The sequence below is a fragment of the Pollicipes pollicipes genome, unplaced genomic scaffold, assembly GCF_011947565.3.
Source record: "Pollicipes pollicipes isolate AB1234 unplaced genomic scaffold, Ppol_2.1 Scaffold_6672;HRSCAF=7903_pilon_pilon_pilon, whole genome shotgun sequence".
NCBI classification, from domain to species: Eukaryota; Metazoa; Arthropoda; class Thecostraca; order Pollicipedomorpha; family Pollicipedidae; genus Pollicipes; species Pollicipes pollicipes.
The window spans coordinates 95,597-118,294 of NW_023596917.1; the positions used below are offsets into that span (position 1 = coordinate 95,597).

The following is a 22,698-nucleotide window of genomic DNA, read 5'->3' on the forward strand; positions in this document are numbered from 1 at the left end:
ATCGGTATTAGAGCCCGTCCCGACAAACAAATCGTCGCCCGCCAAACTCGCAAACAACGCTTCCGCTCAATCACTGTATATGTGTGGGGATAAAAATGTGCATCGGTTGGACGCGGAGCTCGGATACACAAGCCAGCCCGGAGGCTGCCCAGCTCGGCGGTCTGGCCGGCAGCCACGCCCGCGGCGGGCCGGCGGACGAGGCAGCCCGGCCGCCAAATAAAGAACGCAGCCACGCGCGCGCCGCCGCTCGGCCGAGAACGGAGCCCCGCCACATGCGCGCGAGGCCTGTCCGTGCGGCAGCTCGTCCGCGGTCGAAACACTGCCAGCTCAGCCGGGCACGCCGCCATCTTTGCGTTAGAGCCCGGGGCCTCTGACTCGGTTTCACTCGGTTCGCCGCGGTACACATCCCGGCGGACCGGACATCCGGACATGTCGGACATCCCTGCATCTCGCTCGTGCTGGACCGGAGCCCCCCCCCCCTCCCCCTCCTCCTTCTTGACGGGCGGCGTAATGGAAGGGTCTGGTGTCAGTCACGGTCCAGCACCGGACAGGGTCGCTGTACCCGTTTTCTGTAGGACCCAGATGGGTTGAACTGGGATCCCTGTGCCATTTATCAAACCGGCTGCGCTTGGGACCTTTTTGAGTCGGCGAGTGTCCCTGCGTCGATCCAGGGTCAATCATCCCGGTCAGAGGGTGTTCGGCGTGAGAGAGGGGACCAATGTATCATGTGTATCAATAGTAATCGATAGGCAATCAGAAAGGATACGGCAAGGTCGTTCAGCCTCAATCGGGAAATGCACGGGGTCTCCAGTCTTGGCTGAAGACTCTATTAGGCTCTGGCTGTTGAAGGAGGAGAGGTGAGGGGTCCGGGAACCCCTCGGAGGAGCTTTTTCGGACCCGTGAAGTTCGAAAAAGGGCCTTCTGAATGACAAGAGCAAAAAGTATTGCCAAACGAAAGTTCAGAAAATACCGTGGCATCGTCTAGCAGCCCGGAGGCCCCATCTGGTAAACTCGGGGTCCCCTCTGGCCGCTCAGTCAGGACTTCCTGACCGCCAGGGATATGGAAGTATTTAAGGGCTCTTACAAGTGCTTGGACCTCTGTTACCCTTCAGTCTTTGGACACTAAGGGACCCGGGAAACTACTCGTATATTCTGGTCGTTCAGGGGTCGCATTCACTCCTCAGGGACCTCCAGTGGCCCACACAGGAGATGTACAGGGGCACGTGCCCCCCCCCCCCTTCCATCCCGCCGTAGTGCTCTGGGGAAAGCGATCAAAGTCCCGATTTGTTGCTCCAAAGGGCTCGAAGGGCTCGGTGGAGATCGTATTAGGGATCCCGGCCATGCGGCCCGGGCCCTCAATGCCTTTCAGAGAGCCTTTTACGCCGGTCGCGGACCTCCAGAGTCGATTAGGGCTTCTACGTCGATCAGGCACCAGAAAGAGCCCTGACCCTTTACCCTGAGAGAGCCATGAACTCCAGGGGCATAAACTATGTTGAGCCTTCCACACTGATAAAATGCTGGATCGGACCCGTAAGCAAGCAGGCGCAGACACCTCCCTGGGGAGGCGGCATCATCTTTATTTTCGAAGGGTACTAAGTCGAAGCAGGCCATTTATAAAGCCCAAAACCATAAATTTAGAAATGTACCAAAACCCAGTGGCTTCACAATCGGGATGCCTTTCACTCTGGAAAATTCCGAATCAGACAGGACGGAATCGGATGGATGGGAATCTGAATTCAGGGAAGGGGCACCCTGTGCAGGGAAACAGGCACTATGAACCTTTGTTGTCATTGTGGCTTTACGACGCACTTAGCTGCTGAGGCAATATGGCGTCGCCTGCCTCTCACCCTGGTGGGAAGGGCGGGCACCACGGAGAATGGAATCCTGTAACTAGGGTTTCCTCGACGTGCAGTAGTTAACGCAGGCGCGTTAACCACTACACTATTGTCACCCTAGTCTTCTAACCAGCAACCTTCCTTTTGGGGCATCGTAGCATTTATTTTCCGGAGGCACATAATTCCAGGAGTCATCACAATACCCAGGCCTCTCCATTAATGAAATCCTGCATTGGCCCGTTCGGCCAGGGAATGCCTTTCTTTCGGACCAGCGCTGCATTTATTTCCTTGAGATGCCAAATGCAAGTGGGCGATTGAAAGAACAAGTGAAGGTGGTCCAGAACTTCTCTTCAAGAGGCACCGAAATACAGGGGCACCACAATTGCCCTGCCTTACACTGTTGAAATCCGGGTTCGGCACCTTCGGTGAAAAGGCATCAAGAAACCGTGAAACCGTTCCGTGACATTATAAAATGTATTTTTATCAGCACCCATTTTCAATCGGAACACCACAAACGGCCCAAACATTCATAAAGCGATACAAAATTTCAGGGGCACTTAAAATGGCCTCTAAAGCTTAATTTTCACCGGGAACCGAATTAAGTACAACTCCCTCCAACCTACCTCTTAAACTCCGAGGGTCCCATGTGTACTGAGATTCCTTTTTTGGCCCCTTGGGGCCGCAGATTAAGAGCCCGATTAAAGCGGCCGAAGGGCAGGTCAGAGGTCGTATGGATGGATCACACCCCAAAGGCCGGATCCTAAAATGTCAGAGTAGCACTGATCGGAGGCCCCATGCGACTTTGTCTCTATTTGAGGCAGCTGACAGAACAGCAATATCGAACAGGTCTTTCCGTGCCATTCTGGGGCCTAGCTGTCATGTCCCGAGCAGGGGAAAGGCCAATATCTCCAAATGTCAATCAGAAGGCAGCCTACATTCGTCGGGACACCTGGAACAATGAAGGACCCACGCTGCTGGTCAGTGACCACAGTCGCTGGCAGGAGACCATGTGTCGGCAGCGAGCCCCAGGTCGACCAGGAGCACATTTGCTTAATAGGGACGATTATGGGACCCCGTATGGTAAAGGGCCTATTGTGCTGGTTTGGCCCCTCCTGGCAATGAAAGGATTCGTGAGATATGATAAAAAGGGCTCACATGTACGATGTGATAGCGGAGAGGCTTGTACCAGTCAGGGACACCAGTACCAGACGAAGGATCCTCCGCACCGTTTCAACCTGGCGCCGATAAGGCGGATAAGTGTCTCGCTACCAATTATTGGACTTCCTGTGCCAGCTAGCAGTGCTTGCATCAGCAAGGGTCCCTGCGCCGATCCGTTGCTGTATGTCTCAGGCAGAGGGTCAGCCGCATCCAGGGGGGGGGGGGGACCGGTTGTGGTGCATCCTTCTGAGGGTCTTCGTACGGTCCTGGGGGTTATCACCAGAATGAAAGCCGCTGTGGACTCCAGGATGAGGTGGAATGCCCTTCAGCTGCTGACCAGAACGTTTTACCAATGTAATTCAGTTGGCTGACCAGTCGATTCTCTGAACGGAAGCAGTTGCAGCGTTACGAGCGAGAGAGGTCACGCCATTGCGCCTTCCCATTGCGCCTTCCCGTAACCCGTCCGTACTACTAATCTAAAAATTGCACTGGTGAAATATCCCGCCCGAGATACCTTTTACACGCGTACCAATTGATTTCATAAAGCGTTGGAAAGAACCGGTTTCCAATGCGTGGTCATTTCCACTCTCCTGTTCACCGCTGCTAGGTGTTCTGCGAGGTTCCGTACCCTACAGTGGTGTGACTACAACATTTTTGTCCCGACGTCTCACAGAGCACCTCACGGAGGGGGCACCAAGGAATCACGTACAGCCCGACCACAATACTCTCCTCTCGCGCCGAGCGCTTACACAAAACACTGCAATTCTATCATCTACACACAAAACAACAAACTCAGCATTCTGGGTGCATTACTGATTCATGACCACAAACGACTTTTAAGGAAACATGTGGATCAAACTATTGAATTATCTCTTTAGAGCAGCATCACAAATAAAACATTTAGACGAGGAACAAGACACTGATGAATGACGCTGGTATTGGGTGATTGGCATGCAGTGTTGTCATTTACCATGTTATTGTGTCATTCACAATGTGCGGTGCTAATGATGTCCTCTGCACGGCTAAAGAATCGTGCGTTGTTGCCAAATCAAAACGGGAGTGGGTGCTATCCAGTGAAAAACCTATTGTTGTTGGCATGTTCGTGTTTATGCTCTGATTTTAAGTGTTTAAGTTGCATAAGTGAAATGAAGAACCAGATATGTAGAAGAGCCAGCCACCATTCATATACCGTGCAAGCTCTGCGAGCTTGGTCTGCCGTTTGTTACAAAACCACATATATATATATATATATATATATATATATATATATATATATATATATATATATATATATATATATATATATATATATATATATATGTGTGTGTGTGTGTGTGTATGTATGTTATATATATATATATATATATACATATATGCATAAATATCCACACATGTACACCGCGAAAATGCTACACAACTGGAGAAAGCCTCCTACTTTGTGAACTCCCAAGGGTTCATTGTTCCATCCACCAGAAATCGTCGTATTCCGACCATCGAGTTTGATATTCTTATGCATGCAGTTTGTAGACTGGAACATACTTTACTGTGCGCAACCCTAGAAAACCAGGCGTGTTCCGTATGCAAATACATGGAGCTGGCTCATTTTCTCCAGATCATGGTGGATCCTGTCATTTTGAGGTTAAGTATTTCGGAGAAAATATTGCAGCATACACTTAGATTGGACGCTTATACCATCAAAATAAAACTCAAACCTGATTTCTAGCTTACTTGTGGCTAGCCGGGTAGTTCATGAGATCAGCTGATGGCTGAGGACTAATGCAGAGGGTTTGCTTTGTCTGTTGCAAGGAAGTACAAAATATCCTATCCTTCAAAATGTATTAAAGATGTAACGTACAAGTACAATAGCTGCCACAAATTCGATAAACAACGGAAACGATATGCATGATATCGGCGGTATGTAGAATTATGCTCGACAGTTACAAGAACAAATTCATTGGTGTAGTCGGCATAGCCGTAAATTCAGTCATCAGTCGATAAGACGCAAAGCCCCACTCAAAACTGTTAAGGTTTAGGTCCAATTCAACGGCGCATGCCCTTCTAAAATTTGGGAAAACCCTAGACCAATAAGGACGGCACCTGAGCGGTCGAAACTACTGCGGCAGCCCAACAAAGAGGCTCCCGTCAACAGTGAAGGGTCCTCGTGACGAGCGAGAAGAACCTAACAGTCATATGGTGGGACCCCGAAATGATCGGGAGTGCCCCGGCAGGCTAACATATAGGGTCCGGCCAGGCACAGGATCCTCTGAGCAGGGGAAATGACCCAAGATCAGTGTGCATGAAGTAATGCCTCTGTGCGATCAAGAGTGCCCGGGCAGGTCAACAGAAAGAGCTCTGACAAGTGAAGGGTCGTCAGCAAATAAGTGCCCCAAAATATGCGCCCCGGTGAGCCCCGGGACGCAGCCGCGCCCAGGCCGGACACGGCCGCCAGGCGTCAACGTAATTTATAGTGACTATGCTCCGCGGTAAGCATCACGTGATCATCGATAAAATGCCAGGTTGGCTGTGCCATCTGGTTACAAAAGCGGGAAATAGCGGCAGGAGTAAAAAATATAATCTAATCTAAGCTTGCATAAGTGCCGGGGACACTGGACATTCTAAACATTGGACTTTACGACTCTGGATTATGCGGCTCTGGACGTTGCGCGCCTAGACCCTTTAAATGCCCCCAATAGGTAAGTTGTTCAGTGCATAACCGAGAAACATTAGTCACATGGATAAGACAGTAGTATTAGCCTTATTCCACGGAAAAACCAGGAGAATGGGGATAGATCATGGCCAATTATGCTAACGTGATGTGTGCCTCTATGTGTGAGGTGCTCTAGCTTAAAATCGATTACATGTGTAAGTGATGCCTGACGCGTGATGTGTGATACCTGCTTAATTAAAGTCGTTTGCTGTATAATTGGTGCGCGATGTGTGATGCCTGTTTACTTCAACCCGCTTGCATGTTTGAATGAAGCGTGATGCGTGATGCTTATTTGCTTGAATTCATTTGCATGTACACGTATGTCCGGGCGTTCTAGATCGCAGATATACGCTGTACCTTGGTAATGGCTGGCAATCGCTCTTTGTGTAATCCCCTGAATGCCGGTGTCTTGTAAAAACTGTGACTTGCTGTTTCAAACAAGAACCCTGAAACATCGAGCAGGATCATCGGCAGGCAATTTTGAATTCATTTCTATTATTGTTTCGAGAAAGGCATTTAGGCGAAATATCAACCTAACTTCATCTCCATTCTCCTGTTTTTTTCCGAGGAATAAGGCTATACTACTGTCTTTCCCCAATAGGTACGGAATTGGACGCATGCTCGACGTTATGAACGCTGGATGTCGCGATCTTGAACAATGTGAACACGGGACGCTGCAATCTAGGGCGTTTTGATGGCTCCCCTTAGAGAGGAGAGCACGGGTTTTTCGTGACTGTACTACACTTTTTGTATCACTGTATTGCGGGTAGAGCTCAGCACCGCGTCTTCGTTATCGTACTACGCTTTTTGTGTTACTGCAGTGTAGTTCTTTGTTGCTCATGCAATAATAGCGCCATGTCACGTTCTTACCAGGCCTGGATATCGAGGACATCGGTAAGTATAACTTACCATCGCCGTTTTTTATCCTTCTTTACGCGTTGTTCAAAACAGACATTGCTTCCAGCGTTACCTGAGTTTTTGGGCAGCTTGCCAACATACACGAACGTATTTAGATCATAACAGCCACTGTTAACTTGCTCAGCTTTATCTAAAAGATGAGGTACCTGCCATCTGTATGTTAATGATCTTGCGTATTCACCATCTTGCCGACATGTCATCTTCATCCTTATGGTTTCATGAAGCGCAAATCCTCTCCCCACGTCTCCATCCTCCAGGGGTTGAGGACATCTGCGTTCTGAGTGGTCATTTTTGTCCGTTGGTGCCGGATGCAGTCCTGTTATGTCCGCGTGCTGATTGCCAAGCCTCCCCCCCCCCCCTCCCCCCTCCCCCCCCCCCACAACCGATCCGCCTTTTCCCCATGCGGGCCTCTTCCGACATCTTTTCCACTCCGGGGCCCTTTCAGAGCGGCGTAGCTCAGCATTGGGTCTGCTGACGTGACAGACTGCGAGGCCTTATGTCGCGGGCCAGAGCAGTCCCTTGCCCCGAGCTGAGGCGGCTGAGCCGATATAAGCCGATACACTGCCCGTCAGGCTGGGAGCCGCACCAGTGCGAGCGCGACAACTGCCCCTCCAACGAGAACAACGAGGCCATCCAGCTGTGTCTGGACCACAACGTGGCCGTACTGCAGGGCTCCGAGTACCCGCCGCCGCTCTATCTCTGCCAGGTGGGGATGGTCCGGCTCCGCTGGCGGCGCGGGGGCACGCGTCAGCGACTCTAGGGACCAGGCGCCTGTCGGCCAGCTGGGCGGCACAGGCAGAGCTCAGGCCTCGTGTTGTACCACACTTTTGTCCGGAGGTTTGAAGTCGCCCTACACACGCTACCGGATGCCTTTTTGGTGTTGCATGTGGTGGGTTGGGATCTGGCTGGGAAGATAGCGATTTTACTGATAGTTACTGTGTCGTCAAATAACCATTACAATTTTACGAAAGCTTACTAATTATGCCTAGTAAATTCACTTATAATACCTTTGGCGGGCACGGAACGGAAGTTCCTGCTTCATAATTGGTGCCAATCTCTAGTGTCGTGCTCACAAACACTGTCGTTTCTTTGCAGCACTGTTCGCAGGATATCCGGGCCGCCAACTCGCAGATCAGCATGTTCGAGATCCTGCTTCCTATGCAGCACGTGTCCACCACTTGTGAGAACAAGGTGCGTGTGGTGCTTAGCTGGCGGAATGAGCTTTTCGGATAAACTAGAGTCTTCAAAGTGGGTGAAGGGACCAGCGAGTGACTCGCCACCGGTATGTAGCACACAAGAATGATGCGTTTTTCGCGTATTCGCGATTTTGTTTGCCCGATCGCCCATTTCGCAAATATGCCAGTAATGACATAATCTTATTTTAGGAATATTTCCTCTGTTCTCAACAACCCGCCTGACGTCAGTTTCATTTTTTGTTTTCATTCCAGAACTGCCGTTCGAACGAGAAGCTGGCCATCTGCACATGCTTCAGCATCGAGTGCGCCTCCTACAACGGTAACCGGCCGATCAGGTACTGTGCCCAGTGCGACAGCATTCGACACAACAACCGGCGTGGCGGCGACCACCTGGTCCAGTACCGCATCGGCTCGCCGTGGAAAATGGCGCCCGACGTCTCCCGCTACATGGTGGAAGCCGTGGTCAGGTGAGTCGATCGGCGGCGCGTGGGCGGCCACGGGGCTGTGCCGCTCCGTCTGAGGCCTGTGGGTGCAGTCGCTGGCAGGACGTGTGTGCCCATCGTAGCAGGTGTTGTGTGGTGCCTCGAAACATTTCCAGTGCCGTGGTGTCAACCACGCCACGCCAGCTGAGTGGCGTTGCCATGACGCTCGATGACGCCCCGTCATACAGGACAGTTCTTCAATGACTCCGCAGTGGCAACCCGATGACTCCGCGGTAAACCCGACGGTTCCACTGTGACTCCATAGTGACTCCCCGTCGACACCAGGTGGCTTCCCGTAACACCCCCTTTATTCCTCGTCGACTCCCGTTAACACTCCAGTGACTCCCCGTTTGCATGCCATTGACTCCCCGTTAACATCCTAGTGACCCCCCGTTTATTCCCCGTCGGCCCCGTGAACACCCATGTGACTCCCATTTACACCTCATTGACTCCCCGTCAACACCCAGTTGACTCCCCGTTAACACCCCATTGACTCCCTGTTAACATCCCTGTGACTCCCCCGGTGCGGTGGCCGGCAGTCTGCTGAAGGAGGCGCAGCCGCTGGCCGACAGTCGGCGGAGTCGCGAGCAGGACCGCCACACCCGCGCCGGCCTCCTGGATGACGCCAACCAGGTAATGGACGGCCCGACTGGCACACTCATCCACTCCACTTGACCCACTGGCACAATCATCCACTCCACTTGGCCCACTGGTACGCTCATCCATTCCACTTGGCCCACTGGCACACTCATCCACTCCGCTTGGCCCATTGGCACACTCATCCACTCTTATTTGCCCCACTAGCACGCCCTCCCGCTCCACTTGCCCCACTGGCACGCCCTCCCGCTCCATTTGGCCCAGTGGCGCACTCATCCACTCCACTTGGCAGGCCTCATGTAGGTAGTAATCCGCAGGTGAGCGTACAGGCCATGTCGCGGGGAGAGTGCAGCTGCGTAGGCACAAGGCGTGACAGGTGCAGTGAGGTCACATGCCTGATTGGACGTTGTACAGATTAGGAGCTCTGAGAAGGATGAGCCACCGGGTCCAGATACTGGGACCTGCCGTATGGTGGTGGGACCGGCCGCGGTACCAGGGTCCCGACTGCGCCGCGGGGTATCCAGGGCGGTGCGCCAGCCTCTCCGCGGTGGTGGTGCTACGCCTCGGTGACGCGTGCTGGCGTGTGGCTCCGGCAGCCGGAGGGTCCGTCGCTGGAGGAACGCCGCTCGCTCAGCCGCTACGGCGTCTGGCTGCTGGTGAACCTCTGTACACCGGACCGCACGACGCCAGACGCCACGCTGGCCCGCCTGCTGGCAGCCCTCTTCAACTGGTTCGAGGCGACCGCTTACCTCGGAGACGGTACGTCAGCCGACCGCTTACCTCGGAGACGGTACGTCAGCCGACCGCTTACCTCGGAGACGGTACGTCAGCCGGCCGCTTACCTCGGAGACGGTACGTCAGCCGACCGCTTACCTCGGAGACGGTACGTCAGCCGACCGCTTACCTCGGAGACGGTACGTCAGCCGACCGCTTACCTCGGAGACGGTACGTCAGCCGGCCGCTTACCTCGGAGACAAATGCGAATGCAAATGCAAGTGCAAATCTATTGCTGTTAAGCTGCCCAGTATCACCCGTCACAAGGTGTTTGCAAGGGAGGGGCAGACCGTTTGCTGCTGCAGTCCGATTACCAGGAGTTCGTCAGTCTCGATATGCTGTTGTCACGTTGGTTGCATGATCACGCATCGTCCGCACATGGAACGGATATCGGTGGCTTCATACCTCTCGGGCATGCACAAACCCCAACAAGAGCTGGCTGGCGCGTCCGGCTGACGGTGGCGGCCGGTCTCCGTGTCTGGCGTGCTGACGGTGGCGGCCGGTCTCGGCGTTGGGTATGCTGACGACGGCGGCCGGTCTCCGCGTGAGCCGCGCTAACGACGGCGGCCGGTCTCCGCGTCCGGCGTGCTGACGACGGCGGCCGGTCTCCGTGTCCGGCGTGCTGACGACGGCGCCGGTCTCCGTGTCCGGCGCGCTGACGACCGCGACGAGTCTCCGCGTGAGCTGCGCTGACGACGGCGGCTGGTCTCCGCGTCAGCCGCGCTGACGACGGCGCGGGTCGTATTGCAGACCAGACGGGCGGCGCGCTGGAGCTGCTTAAGTCCGAGTACATCCACAGCTGGCTGCAGAACATCCTGGCCGGCCACTTCAAGACGTTCGCCTCCTGCCTGCTGCCGCGGCCGCCCGAGTACGCCAGGGTCGGCGGACACTGGTCAGTCCGAGGGTGACGCCGCCACGGTCGTGCTGGTTGCAAGCAGAAACACTGGGCGTTTGGGATTCAGAACACAGCCGCTAGTGCTGGCTGGAAGAGCCCCCGGGTAGTTGGAGCTGGTACCTAGATTCAGCTGTGCTTTTGACGTGTTTGTTGTATGGCTTCTAGATGCATCTCGATCGAGCTTACAACGGTCGTTGTTAAGCCAACATGTTCTCGCAGCATGCCCGTCTAGGGCGTTAAGCCTCGGTGCTGCCTCGCCCGTTTCGGTGGCGTGCGGCCTGACCGACACCGATGACCGCCGGCCCGCAGGGACGGCCTGGTGTCGAAGACGCAGCACATCCAGGAGGGCTTCCACAGGCTGTTCTGCCTGGTGCCGTACGACATCATCAGTGCCGACTTGTGGAACCACATCATGCCCAACTGGCTGGAGGCCATCCTGCAGGACGTGCCCGAGGACGAGCTGCCCGAGCTCAAGATCATCCTCAGGTCAGCGACTGCCCGGCCTCGCGCCGGCGCGCTTCGACGGCTCACGGAGGACATCGCCCTGTTGTTACGGTGCCGGCGAACGATAGCTCTTAGTGTTCCGTGCTACTGGTTTGTGCGCGCAATTTAAGTGTCCCTGGACCCAATCCATGGTCCCTAACAGGGATGACCCTGTTTGATACTCGAAGTCCCTTGTCTTGTGTGTTTGTCCCCATGCTTTTGTCTCAGTGCTTTTGTCCCCCTGCTTTTGTCCCAGTGTTTTAGCCCCATTGCGGTGCTTTAGCACCCTGTTAAAAGTCATACGTGGTTTGGTTAAAAGCTGTGAGGTGTTCCCTTACAATTCCTGGAGGTTGTTTTACTGCGTCACTTGCAGCGTGCAACAAACGATTTTCGAAAACATGATACAGTTAACAGCGGTATGTAACACACACTCGCCAGTGGCGTCGCTTGTGACCCTACTACATGCATGTTATGTTTGCAGCAAGCTGCTGGACCCGGATATGTCTCCGCTCGGCTTCGACGCCGACCAAATGTACCAGTTTGTGTCGGTACGGTTCCACTCGAGCGCGCCACGCGTGCAGGAGCAGGCGCTCGCCTGGCTGCAGGTACGGCACCACGCCACCGGAGCCGCACGGCGCTGGAGTGCAGGTCCACTCGAGCGCGTGCAGGAGCAGGCGCTCGCCTAGATGCAGGTACGGCACCGGACCGCCGGAGCCGCACGGCGCTGGAGTGCAGGTCCACTCGAGCGCGTGCAGGAGCAGGTGCCAGGAAACATATCTACACAGACCGTTGATGCATTCACATCGACTTGAAGCCCGATACAAAATGGTCGGTTTCAAAATGAAAATAAAACAGATAAAGCTACATCAAAAGCCGCATTGTATTGGTGGCAGTCTTATCATATATGCGCAGCACCCTCTTCTATACGATCCGTGGGTCCTCTGCACATCACATTAGCGACCATTTGCGTCGTCACCGAAGCCATCTAACATTCACACAGCACCAGCTCTCCTTTTATCCAGTAAGGTCGTATGACTCGGGTTGCTTGACGCTTGCGGCGTGTGCTGGTCGAGCCGGCCGCCCGCTAACCGGACCCGCCCCGCTCTGACAGATCCTGTCAGAGGTGAACTGACCGGACCCGCCCCGCTCTGACAGATCCTGTCAGAGGTGAACTGACCGGACCCGCCCCGCTCCGACAAATCCTGTCGATGGTGAACTGACCGGACCTGCCCCGCTCCGACAGATCCTGCCGATGGTGAACTGACCGGACCCGCCCCGCTCCGACAGATCCTGTCGATGGTGAACTGACCGGGCCCGCCCCGCTCCGACAGATCCTGTCGATGGTGAACTGACCGGGCCCGCCCCGCTCCGACAGATCCTGTCGATGGTGAACTGACCGGACCCGCCCCGCTCCGACAGATCCTGTCGGGGGTGAACTGACCGGGCCCGCCCCGCTCCGACAGATCCTGTCGATGGTGAACTGACCGGACCGCCCCGCTCCGACAGATCCTGTCGGGGGTGAACTGACCGGATCCGCCCCGCTCCGACAGATCCTGTCGATGGTGAACTGACCGGACCCGCCCCGCTCCGACAGATCCTGTCGATGGTGAACTGACCGGACCCGCCCCGCTCCGACAGATCCTGTCAGGGGTGAACTGACCGGACCCGCCCCGCTCCGACAAATCCTGTCGGAGGTGAACTGACCGGACCCGCCCCGCTCCGACAGATCCTGTCGGGGTGAGCTGACCGGATCCGCCCCGCTCCGACAGATCCTGTCGGGGGTGAACTGACCGGACCCGCCCCGCTCCGACAGATCCTGTCGGGGTGAGCTGACCGGACCCGCCCCGCTCCGACAGATCCTGTCGATGGTGAACATCGCCATCCCGCTACCGATCCTGCACAAGATGCTGCGCAGCGGCGTGCGCTGTCTGCATGTGTCGCGTGACGGACCCAGCTGCCGCAAAGTCAGCTCCATCCGCTCCCAGGTCAACACCGACCTCGGTACGCTGGCCGTTGAGGACCTCCAGATCGCTGTGCTGCTTGACGGCTGTGGCACGTGCAGCCTGCAGCTGTGCGGAAAATAACTCCAGAAATTGTGCTATATTTGGACTGTCATAAGGTTAAGTTGACAGTCTACCTGCCATAAAGCCGTCGTAAACCTGTTTCATCCCGCATGGCTCATACATTAATTGTCCCTTGACCCAGACTTGACTTGACAGGTTCAGTTGTGCAGAGCGAGTCCTGCTTCCCTCTCCCCTCGCCCCTCACCCGTCGTCCATTCCCCTCACTTCTCGCTTCTCGCCCCTCACTTCTCATCCCATTCCCCTCACTCCTCGTCCCACCCCCTCGCCTCTCGTCCCATTTCCCTCACTCCTCGCCCCACGCTCCTCATCCCTCACCCCATACCCCTCACTCCTCGCCCTTCGCCCCTCGCCCATGTCTGGAGGGGGTCGCCCGTGTTGGCGCTGACACGGCCTTGGTCTGGCAGGTCCGGTGGTGCAGAGCGAGTCCCGGGCCGCGTCGCCCCTGTCGGGGGAGGACGGCATGCCCGAGGAGGAGGCGCCGCTGGATACCGTGGACACGGCCGACTTGGTGGTGCCCTGCTTCGTGCTTATGCTGGACGTGCTGCTCAAACAGGTGATGTCATCGAGGCTGTTGGGCCGACTCGCGTGACATCAGGGACTTCGCCCACTAGTTTGTGCCAACGTTGCATAAATATGTTTAAGTGAATTTTGATGACTTGTTTTTAGTATATATGCATTTATACATATATATATATATATATTACTAGCTCAAATGTCAGTATATTGTTGCTGGCCCGAAGTCGTTTGCTGTTTCTTACTTTCCAACCAGGCGGTCCATTTTACCCTTCAGATGGAGATCCAGGACATCCAGCGGAGCCAGGGCGTGCAGAACAGCCTGTCGCAGCAGGCGGTGGTGCTGCTGAAGGCCATGCTGTCCTCGCCCACCGAGGGCCGCCACACCTGTGACCCGGACGACATGCCGGTGTTCGAGGTGAGTGCCTGCCGCCGACAGACGCCGGTCGCTGGGCGTCGTCAGCTGCAGACCGGCCCTGGCCGAACCGGGCCGAGGACTGCACGGCGCGGCGTGGCCACTGGCGCAGAGATGGCGCCCGTCGGAGGAGGCGTAGGACTGGGATGGGAACAAGACTGCGTTTGCACTCCGGCCTGGAGGCTCATTGTGAAGTTTGTTATGTTGCCTTCGTGGGCGAAGTGTTCCTGTTTTGAACACACTGTATGGCTGACCCGCCTGACTTTCTGTGCCATGTCGTCTGCTGCCCAGCCCCGCCCCCACAGTCACCTTTGACCGCTGACCGTGACCACTGCACTCCGTCCTCCGCCCGGAACATGCCGAACCAGCCTCGCCTCCACAGTCACCTCCGTGACCGCCGCACCCTATCCTCTGCCCGGTACCTGCCGGGCCAGCCCCGGCCCCACAGTCACCTCCGTGACCGCCACACCCTGTCCTCCGCCCGGGACCTGCCGAGCCAACCCCGGCCCCACAGTCACCTCCGTGACCGCCGCACCCTGTCCTCCGCCCGGTACCTGCCGGGCCGGCCCCGCCCCCAGTCACCTCCGTGACCGCCGCACCCTGTCCTCCGCCCGGGACCTGCCGGGCCAGCCCCGGCCCCACAGTCACCTCCGTGACCGCCACACCCTGTCCTCCGCCCGGGACCTGCCGAGTCAGGCCCGCCGCCACAGTCACCTCCGTGACCGCCGCACCGTCCTCCGCCCGGGCCTTGCCGAATCGTCCATCTGACGCACCGCCCACAGACGTACCGCGAGAACGGCAAGGACGAGCCGGTGCGCGTGGATCAGTGCGACGCGTGCGAGGCGCTGCTGGAGCTGTACCAGCTGGCCGGCGAGCTGCTCTCTTATATCTGCCCCCAAGAGATGGTCAAGCCGGTCGAGGTGAGGCGAGGTCCGGGCCGGGGGAGAGGTGCCCGGCGACAGACGCGCCGACGCCGCTCGTTCAGCAGCGCAGCCAGACGCTGTACAGAGCGGTGCTAGCGCCCGCTTCTGGTCATGTCCAGATGCTCATCGTAACTGTCGCAGTAGTAACTATCCAACACGGGGATGTGCGTGTTGCGTCGTGATGTTGTAACACAGCTGGACAGGAGCCGTGTCGGTCCGACCGGCGCGTCAGAGGGTCCCGCCCCGCGCAGTGTCCTACCTCCGTCCACGGCGGCGTCAGTGCCGTTCCGACCGGCGCGTCAGAGGGTCCCGCCCCGCGCACTGTCCCACCTCCGTCCGCGGCGACGTCAGTGCCGGTCCGGCCGGCGCGTCAGAGGGTCCCGCCCCGCGCACTGTCCCACCTCCGTCCGCGGCGACGTCAGTGCCGGTCCGGCCGGCGCGTCAGAGGATCCCCGCGCACTGTCCCACCTCCGTCCGCGGCGACGTCACCAGTGCTGTCTCAGCACCGCTGACGCCGCCCCGCCGCTCAGCTGGTGGAGGAGGCCGAGCCGGGCATGGAGTCACCGCCGCCGGCCCAGCAGGAGGAGCCGCCGCCGCACGTTCAGGAGAAGCCGGCCACGGCGCCCGAGGAGCACGTGGTGCCCGTGGAGGCGCCGCAGATGGGACAGCAGTCGCAGGTACGCGGGGATTGCAGGATCGGGTACGGTCGCTGTCTGCTCAAGAAACCGGCTCAGATGCTGGCCTGTCTGCGTGTGGAAAAGTCGTTTGATTTCTTAGCATAAACGCATATTGGGCAGATTGTCACATCCAGAGAATGTGCAAACTACGCATTTTTGTGTAATTAATACCACCAACAGCTGGAATTGTGTGACAATCGTGCATAAAGACGGGAGAGATTGAAGCCACGAAAGCTCATCAGATCGGCTGCGCCTGCAGCAGCGGCGACCGCGGAGGACGCCGTCGCGCCGCCGCGGTGCGGGGCTGCGACACTGACAGAGCCGGACCCACGCCGCCAGGTGATGATGGCTACGGAGACTGTGACGGAGATGGATGTGGCGGCCAGCATGCCGGCTGAGAAGGTGATGCGCGCTGTAGCCAAGGCGGTCACCATCTCCGAGGACGACATCGGTCAGTGCAGCGCCCCGCCCCCCCCCCCCCCCCCCACCCACACCCACCCACACACACTGCAGGCTGAGCGGTAGGTCGGTTCTCATCGTGTTCTGAGGAACAGTGGAGTCATGGACCAGGGAGATGAAAGCTGGTGTGCGTCCGACCGTGCAGAAGTGACCAAGGCGCCATTGCCCAAATGAGTTGCTGCCAACATGCTTGTGGTTTACATGTGAATATTTCAATGTGGATGATCCACTTTCCCACTCCGTCTGATCAGTAGGGGGGGGGGGGGAGGAGGCGGTCTGCCGAGTTACGTCAGCACATTTGGGGGAGAACATGCATGTCGTACCATTCTCGGCGTGTTTGGAACGGGGCAACATCGACGGCACCATTCGTTTCCGTTTAGACGATAGAGCCATGGACCTTCAGAAGTCGTACGCTTCCAGCCGCGCCTCTGCTGCACCTCATCTGACCGCCCCCCTCCCCCCCCCCCCCACACACAAACACACGGCCAGGGGCTCCACCTGGCCCGGTTTACACCCACACTAGGGCGCTGTACACCGCTGGCCCAGTGCGTCGGTTTGCGCTGAAACCGGCCGCGGTCCGTGTGCCGGCAGCGGTGGCCAAGGTGAAGGTGGTGGCGGCCCGGCTCGTGGGCGAGAACGACCAGCCCGTGCTGGTGCCCACCATCGAGGAGGGCGACAACTTCTGGACCACTTCGCACGGACGGTTCCGCTTCACCGTCGACGAGCTGCCGCCCGATCTCCAGCTGCTCTACGGACTGCTCAATGTAAGTGTCACTCCCGCCGTCGCCCCTGTGTTCCTTTGTCCCATTCTGTTGTTTTCCCACTCCCTCATTTTTGCTCTCATCTGGCTTTCTATTCACTTTCGTACTCTCCAACTCGCTGATCTTCGCCTTCACCTTTACAGTTTCATTCTCTCACTTCCCCACGCTCCCACACTCTTTCGCTCTGTGTCTCTCTCTTCTTCTGTTTGCCTTTTCCCATGGTGTTTCATCACCGTTTATCTTTCTTTCGTTTGTTTTCTCCTCTTCACTCGTCTCGTTTGTTGTCGGTCACTTTCCTCTTCGTCTTGACGGGACCTTACACATGATTCCCTTACATTTCCATCATGGGCTCGTGTCCTGTGTCTGCGCGGTGGATGCATTTGTCGTAACGTGTCTGGTGCGCCCGTTCTCTGTGCCGTACGGGGCCAGACCAGCACCGGTCCGGTCCGGCCAGTGCTTGACCAGGCTGCGGTGGTCAGGCCCCAGCCGTACACCCCCGCTGCCCGGTCCCGGGTCGTCTGCTGGCGCGTCCTCCCACGCTAGCCCCAGAGGGTGTGTGCGCGACAGCGCAGCTGACGTGCTGCCGCGCCCGCAACAGCGCGTCAAGGAGTGCGACGACCAGGACGTGACGTCGCACCTGCTGTCCTGCCTGCGCCTACTGGTGCTGCACGCCGACTGCCTGCAGCGGGCGGCGCGCGACCACCGCGGCTTCCACATCTGGTGCCAGGAGAACCTCGTCATCAAACAGTAATCAGTCGTCTGCTCGCCCGCCGCGGGGGCGTGTCGCACTCTCAATGCCGAAATCCCTGCTGCAACCGGCTGCAGCAGGGACTTGCCTGCCTGAATGTAGGGACTTGCCTGCCTGACTGCAGGGACTTGACCAGCTGAGTGCAGGGACTTGACCGCCTGACATGTGTTGGTGTAGGTCAAGTCATTGCAGGCGACGAATCTGGCGAACCGATAAAGTGATTTTTGTCTTTGGACTATTGAAACTTTATACCGTTCGGCTTTTACGTAAGTTGCTCAGTGTAGTCGCGAGGAACATTAGTTACATAGATGAGACCGTAGTATTAGCTTTATTCCTTGGAGAAAACCAGGAGAATGGAGAAATAGATTAGTTGATATCTCGGCAACATACCTTTATCGGAACAATAACGGACGTGAATTCAAAGTTGCCTGCCGATAATCCTACTCGATTTTTCATGTTGTTTTTTTTTAAAGCAGCAAGCCACAGTTTTTACAGGACATCAACATTCCGGGAATTAAACAAAGAGCGATTGCCAGCTATTACCACGATACAGTGCATGTCTAAGAATGAGGATACGCGAACATACATGTACATGCAAACGAATTCAAGCAAACGGGCTTCACGCATCACGCTTTATTCAAACATGCAAGCGAGTTGAAGTAAACAGACATCACACATCGCGCACCAGTTATACATGCAAGCGATTTCAATTGAACAGGCATCGCACGTTACGCGTATATATCGTGTCCTTTATTTTGCGGACAGGAAAAAGTGAAAAAAGTGAAGAAAAAGTAAAAAAGTATTCTTGTAAAAAGTCGGCGACCAAATCTTAAGGTACAGGACTCATCATGGTCGATTATGCGAACGTGATATGTGATATGTGTGATTATGTGTGATGCGTGCTAGCTTAAAATTGTTTACTTGTGTAAGCGATGCCTGACGCGTGACGTGCGATGCCTGTTCATTTGAAATCGTTTGCGCGCCATAATTGATGGGCGATGTGTGATACCTGTTAACTTCAACTCGCTCACTTGCATTTACTCACTTGCATGTTTGAATGAAGCGTGATGCGCGATGCCCATTTGCTTGAATTCGTTTGCATGTACACGTTTGCATGTTTTTGCGTATTCTGATTCTTAGGTATGCACTGTATCGTGGTAGTAGCTGGCAATCGCTCTTTGTTTAATTCCCTGCATGTTGGTGTTCTGTAGAAACTGACACGCTGTTTTAAAAAAAAAAACTGAAAAATCGAGTAGGATCATTGGCAGGCAATTTTGAATTCTATTCTGCTATTTCAATAAAGGCATGTTGTTGAAACACTAACCAATCCATTTCTCCATACTCCTGGTTTTTCTCCGAGGCATAAAGCTGTTACTACCGCCTTACCGTTTGGCTTTTCGTCGGATGCACTTAATGGCGCGGCCGTTGACAGTGCACGGATTTTTGTAAGAAACGGCAGGAAACGCTGACACTCGGGAATCCTGTATGCTACCGTGTGATCTCAGGGATGTCGTGTTCATGGGGAGGCAAATGTTGATGCACGTGAATCCAGCCTTCTGGACGTTTCAACTCATGCGTTCAATTTAATTGCTATCGCTTAAGTTCGGGCATGGATGTGTGTCACCACTGAGCATGGCATGTGAGCACGCTTCTCCGCTGTGTGCGCGGTTCCGTGCCTGCCTGTGCAATTGGTTGACGTACTTAGATACGCTCGTTTTTTGGCTGTTGAAAGTAGTCAGCGCTTTTTGATCTGCCTTCCTTGCCTATTGTTGACATCCCCGTCTCTCGATGTGGCTTTGCTACGTTTAGTTAAATTTTACTACTATTGCTTCACCAATATTTGCCGGTTTGATGTTCGAATCATGGAGTTTGCATGTCCATGTGTTGTGGCGCGTGTTTTGTTAATGCATGTCCGTGGTTTCAACTTTAAAATTGTGTTCTTTGTATGCATTGTGTCTTCTTGCGCCGCTACGCCGCGCACATTTCACACAGTGCCTGCGTGCGCACGCTCACCTCGTTGTTCCGCCGCTGCCGTCCCGGCTACGTCTGCTCTTTCCCGCGGCCGCCGGGCGGGTGTCACCGACCGCCGGGCGGGTGTCACTAACCGCCGCGCAGGTCCCACCGACCGCCGAGCGGGTCCCACCGACCGCCCCGACCTGGGCGCGTCGCGTGACGGGCGGTCCGTGCGCCGCAGACTGTGGGACCTGCTGCAGGCCGAGTACTCTCAGGTCCCGGAGATCGCCGTGCCCGTGCTGCTACATGCCATCACTCTGCCGTGTGGCGCCGACGTCTTCTGGCAGATCGTCGGCAACGAGTTCCACAGCGACGACTGGAAGGTCCGCTTCACCGCAGGTGACTCTCGCGCGGGGGAGAGGGCTCGCTCTGCAGCGGACCGCTGGTCTGTCTCCGCAGGTGACCCACGCGCGCGAGAGGGGGGGGGGGGGGGGCTCGCTCTGCAGCGGACCGCTGGTCTGTCTCCGCAGGTGACTCACGCGCTGGGAGTAGGCTCGCTCTGCAGCGGACCGCGGGTCTGTCTCCGCAGGTGACCCACGGGCGGGAGAGGGGCCCGCTCTGCAGCGGACCGCTGGTCCGTCTCCGCAGGTGACCCACGCGCGGGGGAGGGGGCTCGCTCTGCAGCGGACCGCTGGTCTGTCTCCGCAGGTGACCCACGCGCGGGGGAGGGGGCTCGCTCTGCAGCGGACCGCTGGTCTGTCTCCGCAGGTGACTTACGCGCGGGGGAGTGGGCTCGCTCTGCAGCGGACCGCGGGTCTGTCTCCGCAGGTGACTTACGCGCGGGGGAGTGGGCTCGCTCTGCAGCGGACCGCGGGTCTGTCTCCACAGGTGACCCACGCGTGGGGGAGGGGGCTCGCTCTGCAGCGGACCGCGGGTCTGTCTCCACAGGTGACTTACGCGCGGGGGAGTGGGCTCGCTCTGCAGCGGACCGCGGGTCTGTCTCGGCAGGTGACTCATGCGCGGGGTTGGGGCCTGCTCTGCGGCGGACCGTGGGTCTGTCTCCGCAGGTGATCCACGCCGGGGAGGGGGCTCGCTCTGCAGCGGACCGCGGGTCTGTCTCTGGTTGGCGTTGCTACAGGTAACGGCCGAAGCCCTGGATGCTACATTCGGACTTGCACAGTTATCTTGTGGGATTGGCGTGAGCTCGCTGGGATCTGGTGTTCATGTCTGGCTCCAGGGCCGGCTTGAGCATCGCGGCCGGTGAGCGCCTGCCGCCAGCCCTCTCAGCCTGGCCACGTGACCCGTATCTGCTGTGAGCGTGGACTGAGCTGACCGCGCGCCCGCCTGGCGCCGCCAGTGGAGCGCGCCACCGTGCTGGCGCGTTTCCTGGAGCCGCCCATGGTGCGCCAGTGCGGCGCCAGCATCCAGGCGCCGCTGGCGCACGTCTTCTCGTACCTGATCCACGCCGTGGACGACCTGTCGGCCGCCGTGGCACAGAAGGTCCAGCTCTACATGGAGACGATCCCGGACGGCGGCATACGGGTAACGGTCCGGGCCGGCCGGCCGGGCGAGACACTACGCCTGCGCCCAAGCTGACCTGGCTGGCTCTTCAGGGCAAGGCGGGCGTCCCTGTCTCTGCCAAGAAATCGAGACAGTAACATGATGGAGGCTTTAACAAGTATCGTTTTAGTGAGCTTAGAGTTTGTTTTTTGTTTGTTGTTCTTTGCTGCCAATGAAGTTTTCATGTCTATTGCGTGGTTCAAAGCATCTACGAATTGCTGTGTTCTGCCCGTGTATGGATTATCCGACCTGTTCTTTTGTTCTGTTTTTGTTTGCTTGTTTCTTGTTGTTGTCTTTTTTGTTTCGCTTATGATTTCCTTGCTGTTCACCTGACACTGTGATTCTGGCCAGTATTAGGTGCCACCTGGTCTAATATGTCGTGTTTGTCACTGGATCGTGTACGTATGGGGTGACACGCACTGCTATCAGCAGATGGGGTGATACCGCAGTACCGCAATACCGTCATACCGCAATACCACCCGTATGACACTTAAGGCGTGGTTCGAAACAGTGACCTGATCCACCAGCTGATGTTTTGTCGTTGTTATGCCGTCAGACCATCTGCATGTGTCTGGAGACGCAGTTTGACACGGTGATCGTGGACCGTCCGTTGGTGCTGAAGACGGTGCTGCAGCTGTTCCACCTGCTGCCGGCGCGCGGCATCCTCTCCTGGGAGTTCTTCAACAGCCGACTGGACTCGCTGGTGATGGAGACGCAGATCCGCCTGGAGCGGCGGGGTGATATACCGCTGATGAAGGGTCAGTGCGGGCAGATCCGCCTGGAGCGGCGGGGCGGTATACCGCTGATGAAGGGTCAGTGCGGGCAGATCCGTCTAGGGCGGGCTCCAGCGTGGGCAGTCGTTGGACTTCAGTCTTTCATTAATGACGCGCTCACTCTTTGTATCTGTCATCAGCCGCTGCGGCTTATCTCGATTGGTTGGAGGCAACACACTGGGGTGTGTGTCGGGATCAAGTTAAAACGAGTGACCCATTTAGTGCACTGCACAGCTGTGCCATATGCACGTCGTGACCCGTGTTTCCTATGCACTGGCTAAAAATGGGTGCCTGGTGTGAGACTGATGATCAAAAACTGTCGACTCGTGTGACTGATGCTCACTGCTCTGGAAGTCCCGAACGCTGCGTGTCTGAGCAGGGCGATGTGCCAGAATCAATCAGAACCCCCGTCAATAATCCCATACACTGTATTCAAGGTTTCGCCGAAGCGTGATCATACCATCAGAGTGTCTGGGCTCCATTATCGCTGTTGGCAGCCAGCAGCGACCCCTGCGCCGCTCTGAACAGCTCGCCTGATCTGATCCCGTTCCCCTCCCTCTAGACCTGAAGTCGGACGGCGGCGCGAGCGAGGCGTACCTACGCCGTCTGACGCGCGCGCACGAGGCGCTCACCTCGGCCGCGGCCGGCTCTGGTCACCGGCGCACGCTCAACTCCAGCATTGGCACCAAGTGGCCCTACAAGCGCACCATGTCGGCGCCAGCCGTCGTGCCGCGGCCAGACAAGAACGGTACGACACGCCGCGGCGGATGCGATCGCGGCCGGCGGC

The 22,698-nt window shown here is 56.8% G+C and overlaps 1 protein-coding gene across 1 annotated transcript in view; it reads left to right on the forward strand.

Annotated features, from left to right (window-relative positions):
• Nucleotides 1-22,698, forward strand: part of LOC119107035 (protein unc-79 homolog) — a 53,098-nt gene that overhangs the window by 8,604 nt on the left and 21,796 nt on the right. Inside the window, exons 7-27 of the mRNA XM_037230388.1 lie at nt 6,574-6,594; nt 7,191-7,324; nt 7,714-7,809; nt 8,067-8,281; nt 8,836-8,929; nt 9,490-9,652; nt 10,418-10,559; nt 10,872-11,048; nt 11,527-11,650; nt 12,902-13,046; nt 13,534-13,682; nt 13,920-14,060; nt 14,840-14,977; nt 15,511-15,657; nt 15,997-16,108; nt 16,708-16,880; nt 17,476-17,624; nt 19,820-19,977; nt 20,936-21,120; nt 21,695-21,896; nt 22,474-22,659. Of these exons, the coding sequence (XP_037086283.1) occupies nt 6,574-6,594; nt 7,191-7,324; nt 7,714-7,809; nt 8,067-8,281; nt 8,836-8,929; nt 9,490-9,652; nt 10,418-10,559; nt 10,872-11,048; nt 11,527-11,650; nt 12,902-13,046; nt 13,534-13,682; nt 13,920-14,060; nt 14,840-14,977; nt 15,511-15,657; nt 15,997-16,108; nt 16,708-16,880; nt 17,476-17,624; nt 19,820-19,977; nt 20,936-21,120; nt 21,695-21,896; nt 22,474-22,659 (3,051 nt within the window). The remainder of the gene's footprint in view (nt 1-6,573; nt 6,595-7,190; nt 7,325-7,713; nt 7,810-8,066; nt 8,282-8,835; nt 8,930-9,489; nt 9,653-10,417; nt 10,560-10,871; nt 11,049-11,526; nt 11,651-12,901; nt 13,047-13,533; nt 13,683-13,919; nt 14,061-14,839; nt 14,978-15,510; nt 15,658-15,996; nt 16,109-16,707; nt 16,881-17,475; nt 17,625-19,819; nt 19,978-20,935; nt 21,121-21,694; nt 21,897-22,473; nt 22,660-22,698) is intronic.